Consider the following 9,653-nt stretch of genomic DNA (forward strand, 5'->3'; position numbering starts at 1 on the left):
CTGACCACTTAGCAACTTGGTTTTTATTCAACACTGTTCTTCATGTTATCCAATAATCTTATGCATTTTTTCTAACCACTTAATGGCTTTTTTTATGTTAAGTTCTTCTTTTAAAATATTCTTTTCATGCACATCTTTGTTTCCTATGATATTAAAGATTTTTGTTTTGTTTATTACAGTGTTTGCATTTTTCTTATTTAAATACCATAACTCTTCATGATATGTTTTCATGTTTTAAGACATTTTTGTTTTTCATTACAAGTTTGCATGATATTTAAAAAAGGTTTTAAATTACCCACAACACATTTTAATTGTCTTTTTTTTTTGAAGGTATTTTGTTTGTTGTAGACATTTCCTGTGTTACACATCATACAGTTCTTAAATTTTTATTAAAGTCTTTGTCAACATCATAGTATGGTAAAAGAAAATTATTTACTATAGCACATTATTAATGAAATTAAGTTTGTTCAAACACTTCATTGTAAGTGGTTTTCTTTCATAGAATTATTATTTACTAAGAGCTGTTCTTCTGTTTTAGAAATCACAAGAAATATTTCATATTTGAATTTGGAAGCACTTCAGAAGGCTTTTCCTATTTGTGATTTGCCAGAGATCCTGTTTTTTATCTACTTTTTTAGTCATTAATTTAATGTACTGTCATACTATAATTACCAAATTTCATTTTCTGTCAGATTATAATTAAGATCTAAAAACTCGTAGTGTCATTTATTTATTTAGATAATACATAGGATTGCTGTGACTGATATTAGTTTAAGGAAGTTTATTTTAAAATTTAACAAAACAATAATAACATTTAACAAATGCATATTTCCAATTATTGAAGTGTGGTTATATCTAAAGGTATTGGCATGTTATCATAAGCCCACATCAGATGAATACTTAGAATGATCATAATAACTACTGAGGTATTAAGCTTTTGTTTAAAAAAATATCACTGTATGTATCCTAAGAATAATATTTGAGATGGTGTACGAAACTAGTTACTGCATGTATTCTGTTAGTGATATGTGAAGCTAATTACTGAATGCATCCTAAGAGTAATGCTTTCGATGATGTATGAAAGTGGATGAATTCTGGGAGCAGTGATGATGACAATACCAAATCTGATTACTGAATCTATCCTGAAAGTTATGTTGAGTATATAGTACATGAAGCTGATTACTAAATTTATCCTGGGAGTTATGTTGAGTATATGGTACATGAAGCTGATTACTGAATTTATCCTGGGAGTTATGTTGAGTATATGATACATGAAGCTGATTACTGAATTTATCCTGTAAATTATGTTGAGTATATGGTACATGAAGCTGATTATTGAATCTATCCTGTAAATTGTGTTGAGTATATGGTACATGAAGCTGATTACTGAATCTATACTGTAAATTGTGTTGAGTATATGGTAAATGAAGCTGATTACTGAATCTATCTTGTAAATTATGTTGAGTATATGGTACATGAAGCTGATTACTGAATCCATCCTGTAAATTATGTTGAGTATATGGTACATGAAGCTGATTACTGAATCCATCCTGTAAATTATGTTGAGTATATGGTACATGAAGCTGATTACTGAATCTATCCTGTAAATTATGTTGAGTATATGGTACATGAAGCTGATTACTGAATCTGCTCCACTTTGCTTCAGCCCTTGAAATTGGAGTTGTGTTTCAAAACTTCAGAAACTAAAAATACACATATAAAAAATAAGTTATTCAGTTTTCTTCTAAATTTCTCTTTCGTAACCAAACACTCATTATTTTTAATCCTCTGTATCGACTGGTAGAGCTCTTTCAGACTCCCCAGCATATATACACACTGTCACTCCATCAGAAGCTGGCACCATGCAACTGTTCCAGCTCAAGAGCAAATGTCAGAGCATTATAATTGGAGAAATGTTTTTTGTGATATGTGATGTGGTAATTAAGACTGTGTGTTGGCAGAACAAGAGTTGTGCAAAGTATTATGAAAGTCCAAGTTGTTAATATTGTAGTACAGTTAGGAATACAGTGAATTAATAAGATATATATTTTTAAAAAACTATTTTAATGTTAATGATTTGTATGTGGTTACCCATTGTTGTTGTTTTTTCTTTCCTCACTGCTTAATTATAAGGAAATTGAGTTGTGTGTTTTCTCTCGGTAATATATGCGTATTGACTTGAGTGCTAATTATTGGTGTAAAGATTTTCTTTATTTAAAATGGACTGGTAGCTTTTGACTGTGAGATCTTTACCCAGATGGTAACAATGCACATCTGACAAATTTTGGAAGGGAACTGACACTAAAAAATTTAGCACTAAACCATTACCTGAGACTTATGCAGAGGATGGTACCTGAAGCTTATTACTGAATCTGACTTAAGAGTTATGTTGAAGAATGTTTGGAATGGTGTGTTAAACTTAGTATTTTTTTGTGTACTGGAAGTGATTTTAAGTGATGTGGGTGAAGGTGATTTTTAAATGTATCCTAGAAGTGATACTTTTAAAGTTATTTTAATTGCATTTATAACATGGGTTAACTACATTGTAATAAATTACCCTGCCCTGTTTGTATTATATATATTTGACAATGAAAGCTGAACTTAAAAAAAGAGAGACAGGTAATTGTGTACGAGTCTTTTATGTTATTTTATGGACCTACCTGATAGTCAGTTAGACATATAGTTGTTTATCCTGTGATAAGTTTTTTTTACACATTTGATTTATTCATAACATTTTATTTGTGATTTGAAGTAAAAGTAATGCACAAATTTTAATGTCTACATTTTTCCAGTGTTAACATTACCAAACAGTTATTTTGATCCATAAATACTGAATAATTTAATGACAGGATCATTGAGGTAGTATCTAGTGAATTAGAACAGTTGACATTTGGAGTTCAAGAAAAAATTTTAATATAAATAAAATTTAATCTTTTTTTTTTTTTTTTGCGCTTTAGATATTTGCGAGCTCAAATGTAATGAAAATTACATCATTAGATTTCTAACTATAGTGTTTTTTATCTTTAATCTAACAGGTAGGAGGAATACCTCCTAATGCCAGTTCAGGAAATGTAGCTATTCCTCTAGCAAATGGTAACATACTTAAGATACCTTTTGCTAAATTCAAAGAAGAAAATGAGCAGTTGAACTCAGACCGATCTAACATTAACATCTCAGAACAGCTAAACAAAACAGGGCTATGGCAGAGTCTGCAACAGAAAGAGCACAGCACTCCAAAAATTCAGCAAAAGGATAATCCTTCAAACTTGATGATTCCAAGCAGGTATTTATAGACTTAGTTCATGCTTTAAAATGTGATGAGATTGTTGTGGTCTTTTGGGTTATTTCTCAAATTAATCAGATTTTGTATATTTTCTTATTATTAGTTGACCAAAAGTATGGCATTGAAAACGTTCCTCTATCATTTACATGGTATTCTGAATTAAGGGAAAACAAGAACACAGCATAAATTTTCCATATCTCTTAAAAAATAAATTGATAATGAAAATAAATGACAATGATATTTTATAATGGTAATAATGATAATATTTGGTTATTAAGTAGCATTACCAAAAGCATGGGAGTACTAAGATGACTAGTTAGTGTTGACACGGGGTACCTGAATGCGTGGTTGATAGGTGACACTTCAAAAACATGGTACCTTATAGGAAATACAAAAATAACTAATTAGTGCCTGAAAGGTTACCAGAATACATGGTTGATAGGTAAAACTCTCAGAATAATGACAACATAATATGGGAAGTAATAGAATGACTAGTTAGTGTCTGCACATGTTTACCAGAATAAATAGTTTTTAGGTAAAACTGTCAAAAGTATGGTTACATAATATAGGAAGTAGTATAATGACTGGTTAGTGTATGCACATGGTTATCAGTATACATGGTCATGTTAACATATGGGAGATGCTAAATAACTATTTATGTTTGTATAATTCAATGTGTACAATGAACAGCTGTGGATGTGATATTACCTTTCATAATCCTGTCTATGTGATTAAGCAGAAGGATACTATTTTTAGATAGGCTTTTAATCATGTTTTGGTAGGTAAATGTATCTTTAAATGGATTATTATTTCTTACTTTTGATGGATCAATGACTTGTACATTTTTAAAGCTTTTAATAAAAATTAAATTTTTGATATTAATTTATTGCTAAAATTGATCTGAAGTCTGTAACAATAAACTGGTGATTTGGTTCACTGAAAACAGGCTGGTTTCACAAAAAAGTTTGTAATGAAAGAGTAAGATAAGTTAATTATAAAATAATATACCTGTATTTTGCTCACAAACTAAAGAACAAATGCTACTGTATTTGTTGAAATTTTCATTTTAAAACATACTTCTTACTATAGCACTTTCATTGTTTTTTGTTAACCTTACCTGCATTGATGGGTATCATTTTTATATATTTCTTCAATCTTTATTATAATGGTCATAGGGATTGGAACAGAGGGAAGTAGCACCCACTATGCCCCCCACTCCATAAGCTTCATTAGGTTTATGATATTCCCATCTTGATTGAGCTTTTGCTACAAAACTGAAGGTCGTGTAAGTTAATCATGAAACTGCTTCTTTTCAAATTGTGTTTTGCATGAGCTCCATCGATTTCTTGGCCCTCAATGCATCAAAAGAAGTCCATTTTTACCATTCTAATTGTGAAAAGTTTCAGCAGGTGCACTTCTGATGATCTTGTTTCACTTCCAACCTTGACCTCTCCACTAGTTTTGCTTCTAATGCCTATGATGATATAAATCTTTCTTGATGTGTTTTTATTGGATTCATAGACAGAATTCCTATCTCAGATAACTAAACATAGAAATAAATTAAAACTTAAAGCTTGTCTTATTTACAGCTTATATACAGATTTATCATATTTAGCTAAGTAAAATTGATTTCAGAGTGGAATTTGACTTACATTAAATCTTTTCACATCAAAGAACTTCATTAATATTTTCTTTCCCTTCATTTTTCTGTATTTTCTTCCCACCCATAACTGAATTTTGAAAATTGAAGTTGCTTTGGTTTTACACAAAATATATATATATATATATATATCATATTATATATGAATGTAGGTACAAGAATGTAGTCAAAGAAAGTGTAGATACAAGAAAGTTTGATTCTAAAACACCTTATACAAAGAATGTGTAGATACAAGAAAGTTTGATTCTAAAACACATTAGTCAAAGAAGGTGTAGATAAAAGGAACTTTGATTCTAAAAGTTTGGTCAAAGAAGTTGTAGATACAAGAAAGTTTGATTCTAAGACACCTTAGTCAAAGAAGGTGTAGATAAAAGGAACTTTGATTCTAAAATAGTTTGGTCAAAGAAGTTGTAGATACAAGAAAGTTTGATTCTAAAACACCTTAGTAAAAGAAGGTGTAGTTAAAAGGAAGTTTGATTTTAAAACACCTTATTCAAAGAAGATTTAGATAGAAGGAAGTATGGTATTATTATTCTTTTTTTTTTTTGCATTTGATAACTTAGATTTTTTTGTGGATTATTACATTTTAGGATAATTCATATAGCTTAAAAGTTATCGATGTATTTTATAAACAGCACTTATCTTTTCTTTACATAGTTTAAAAAAACGAGGCAATAAAAATGATTCAATAAATGATGAGGAACGAAAGCGGCTTTCAACCATGGCTGAAGATGAAGAAGATGATGACTGTGGAATAACAATCAAGATACAAGAGCCAAGCCCAGTACCTTCCAAGAGTCCATCAAAACAAGATTTTCCAGATGACACCACTATGGAGGAACAGATTAACCATAGTGAGACTAGTGTCTGACTACACTGACCTCTAGTCCAAATTCTAATAGTCTGAACTGGTGATAGGGTGTGTAAATGTCCGAGCCTCCAGATGTCAGCCTGATCCATTACCAGTGTCGCTCAAACCCTTCTTATGTTTGATTCACCTTGTTACTTCAGAGGTTTAGCTCAACCTATAGTTGTGACTTCCACAGTCTCAAGAACCACTTTAAAAAAGAGCAGTTATAACAACATCGAATCAACTGATACCTCTCAGAACCCCACCCTTATATTTGTTTGGTAGGCTAAGATAATATGAAAATTATTAAATTATTATCTTGAATAATTTGCTGCAAGTGACTTTTCTTTAAGCCAAAGATCATCCATTGTGTGTTGAGCTTCCTGATGGGAAAAAAGTTGATTTACGAACTATTAACTATTGTGTATAGTGCATGGACAGCTGATGTTATTGATAGGATTTAACAAGTATACAATTTGAGAATGTGGAAAGTACCCTCTCTTCAGCATTTTCATGAGTGTAAGGAATTGTTAGATACACCTCATGCTGGTTTAAAGTCTGATTACTTAAGCAGTACTCATCTTACTTATCAGTATCAGAAATGATACAAATAGATTAGAATTCTGACTGATCTGCACCTTCAACAATACATGCATAATTGAACTTGTATTTATAAAATGTTAATTTTTCAGGGTTATTGTCAGCTTATTCTCGAAACATACTAATTACAAACTCGTTCGTTTTTAATAGGTGACAAATAGGTTAATCACAAGTTAACCAAATTGTATAACTAGAAATTATTTAATACAGTAATATATGTTTTGTTTGGTATCTGATTTCTTGAATTTTATATTAATTGCTGCTTCGAAATTTAAGATATAATTTTTTCTTGTGAGTTTGAAAGTGCAGAAAATATAAGGGAACTTTAGTTCAAATATTACTTTTTCTTGTTTTGATTATATTTTAAGGTTCTCTAACTTTTTATGTACATTTATGAAAATAATTTTAACATTTATTTATACATGAAAAGTTATAAAAACAATAATTTAACATGAAATTTTCTTTTTTTCATTGAGGTTATTTCACATGCTGTGGTAAAATTTTTTTGAATGGCTTAAAAAGTTGGCTGTTTTAGTATCATGTCAATAACGTTTATAGTAGATGTATTACAAAGTAGTTGTCCAAATAAATGATTATTGTTACTTAATAGTCATTTTCACTTCTCACTAGACTGTTTAAGATCTAATAGTAACAATTAATTTGGTTTATTATGAACATATCTTGTTAAGTTTGAAAAAAAAAAGAAACATCTAGATCAAACACTCACAGTTAGGAGAAATTTAAAATTTAACTTACAAAACAAATAAGTATAAACTTATCATCATGTTCTCTTTTCCAAAATGTCCCTTACCTATATAGTTTTATAGTTCATTTCTTGTCAATATGAAAAACTAGTTTCATCCATCAACAACAGATATTGTTACTTACCTTTTGTCATAAAAATCAATACAGTTTCAACTTTATCAGTTGGAGACATTGTTATCCACTCTTTATCATTAAATGTAATTTCAACTTGATCAATAGAAAACAATCTTAGCCACTTTTTATCCTTAGTGTATTTTAGTTTAAACTTTATCAATAGCAGACATTGTTCTTCACCCTTTGTCATTAGAGGGAAGTTGCATTATGGGGGTGCTTGGCTAGATATTCAGATTTTCCAATAATTAAAATTTACAGTTGCTATATAAATCAAATACGCAAAAGTGGGGGTGCTACAGCACTCCCACTTTTGATGCCTGTATTAGAGGGTACTGCAGCTTAAACTTTATCAATAGCAGACATTGTTATTCACCCTTTGTTGTTAGAGGGTACCGTAGTTTAAACTTTATTAATAACAGACATTGTTATTCACCCTTTGTCATTAGAGGGTACTGTAGTTTAAACTTCATTAATAACAGACATTGTTATTCACCCTTTGTCATTAGTGGGTACTGTAGTTTACATTTTATTAATATCATACATTAGTATTCACTCTTTGTTGTTAGAGGGTACTGTAGTTTAAACTTTATCAATAGCAGACATTGTTATTCACCCTTTGTCATTAGAGGGTACTGTAGTTTAAACTTTATCAATAGCAGACATTGTTATTCACCCTTTGTTGTTAGAGGGTACTGTAGTTTAAATTTTATTAATAACAGACATTGTTATTCACCCTTTGCCATTAGAGGGTACTGTAGTTTAAACTTTATTAATAACAGACATTGTTATTCACCCTTTGTCATTAGAGGGTACTGTAGTTTAAACTTTATTAATAACAGACATTGTTATTCACCCTTTGTCATTAGTGGGTACTGTAGTTTACATTTTATTAATATCATACATTAGTATTCACTCTTTGTTGTTAGAGGGTACTGTAGTTTAAACTTTATCAATAGCAGACATTGTTATTCACCCTTTGTCATTAGAGGGTACTGTAGTTTAAACTTTATCAATAGCAGACATTGTTATTCACCCTTTGTTGTTAGAGGGTACTGTAGTTTAAACCTTATTGATAGCAGACATTAGTATTCACCCTTTGTTGTTAAAGAGTACTGTAGTTTAAACTTTATCAAAGCATACTTTGTTGTTAGAGGGTACTGTAGTTTAAACTCTTTCAATAGCAGACATTGTTATTAGAGGGTACTGTAGTTTAAACCTTATTGATAGCAGACATTGGTATTCACCCTTTATTACCTGGTCTCGTTTGTTTTGGTTTTCATTTCTTCAGGAGGTAGACTTTGTGGTAAGACATTCTTCAAATGGAATATAAGCCACGACATACAACCATTAATTGCAATATCATAGTAATTCTAATAATTACTTTTAATTCTTACCTGGCCCAGTACAAGTTTAATACTGTACCAATAGTGTGTACTTGAAGTAGTAATAGATTGTAAAGTTTTATTGTTGTTTTTAAAATTTGTAATGGCCAAATTGTAAGCACTAAACAGTGTTAGCTTTTGTTTTCATTAATCCTTTTCAGTGTAACACACCAATAAAGTAATACATTCTATCCAAAGTTGACCATACAATATTACGTTTACAGTGACATATTGAATGGCTTATGAACGTGACTAAGGTTCTTATTTAGTTGAAAAGTTTAAATATTTCCTAATTTTAAACTAAGGTTGCCTTATATCTTTATACTGTTTTGTTCTTTATTTGTGTATGTATAATTGAGTTAGCCTTATGGAACAGGTATATCAAAATATCTGTCTTTGTTACTGTTTAAAATATTGAGGTTGCAGTGTTGTGTTTTTTTTTTGTAGCTCCTAACCCTTGTTAAAAGTTTTTATTGTCTTCCATAAATTAACTTCTCCACCATGTTTTAAAGTTTTAATAATCTGATCTTTTAAACATTTATGAAAATTAGTTTATTTTTTTTTATCATCACCATCCTACTCAATATCAGTAGGGAATTATTATTCAAAAGTTTTATATTTGTTGATTGAATGCAACAACGTAAAAGGCACTAGTTATCATGAAAATATTAAGAACAACTGTGATTGCAGATAATTTATATTTCACCTAGACAAAAGAATTGAACAGGATATTTTGCTTATCTAAAAGTACTTCTATGAAGAAAAAAATATATATATAACATTATCGTGTGTGCTACCTTTGTGTAACTTAAGGTGCCATAAAGTTTTCAAGTTTTAACCTGCTTAAAAAACATTATGGTCTTCAATATAATCATCTTGTACCAACTCTTCTTGCTAAATTCAAGTATTTCTACAGGAATGTAAAATAAGAAAAGTTCAAGTAAAAATATTTATTAGGATTCAGCAGCTAACTTAACCACACCCAGAAATCTAAGAGAC

The 9,653-nt window shown here is 29.9% G+C and overlaps 1 protein-coding gene across 1 annotated transcript in view; it reads left to right on the forward strand.

Moving 5' to 3' along the window:
* LOC106460415 (sodium bicarbonate cotransporter 3-like) overlaps positions 1–6,743 on the forward strand; it is a 100,243-nt gene extending 93,500 nt beyond the window's left edge. Inside the window, exons 24-25 of the mRNA XM_022387128.1 lie at positions 3,036–3,283; positions 5,601–6,743. Coding sequence (XP_022242836.1) covers positions 3,036–3,283; positions 5,601–5,814 — 462 coding nt within the window. The 3' untranslated portion in view covers positions 5,815–6,743. The remainder of the gene's footprint in view (positions 1–3,035; positions 3,284–5,600) is intronic.
* The last annotated feature ends 2,910 nt before the right edge of the window (positions 6,744–9,653 follow it).

This window comes from Limulus polyphemus, unplaced genomic scaffold (genome assembly GCF_000517525.1).
Source record: "Limulus polyphemus unplaced genomic scaffold, Limulus_polyphemus-2.1.2 Scaffold766, whole genome shotgun sequence".
NCBI lineage: Eukaryota > Metazoa > Arthropoda > Merostomata > Xiphosura > Limulidae > Limulus > Limulus polyphemus.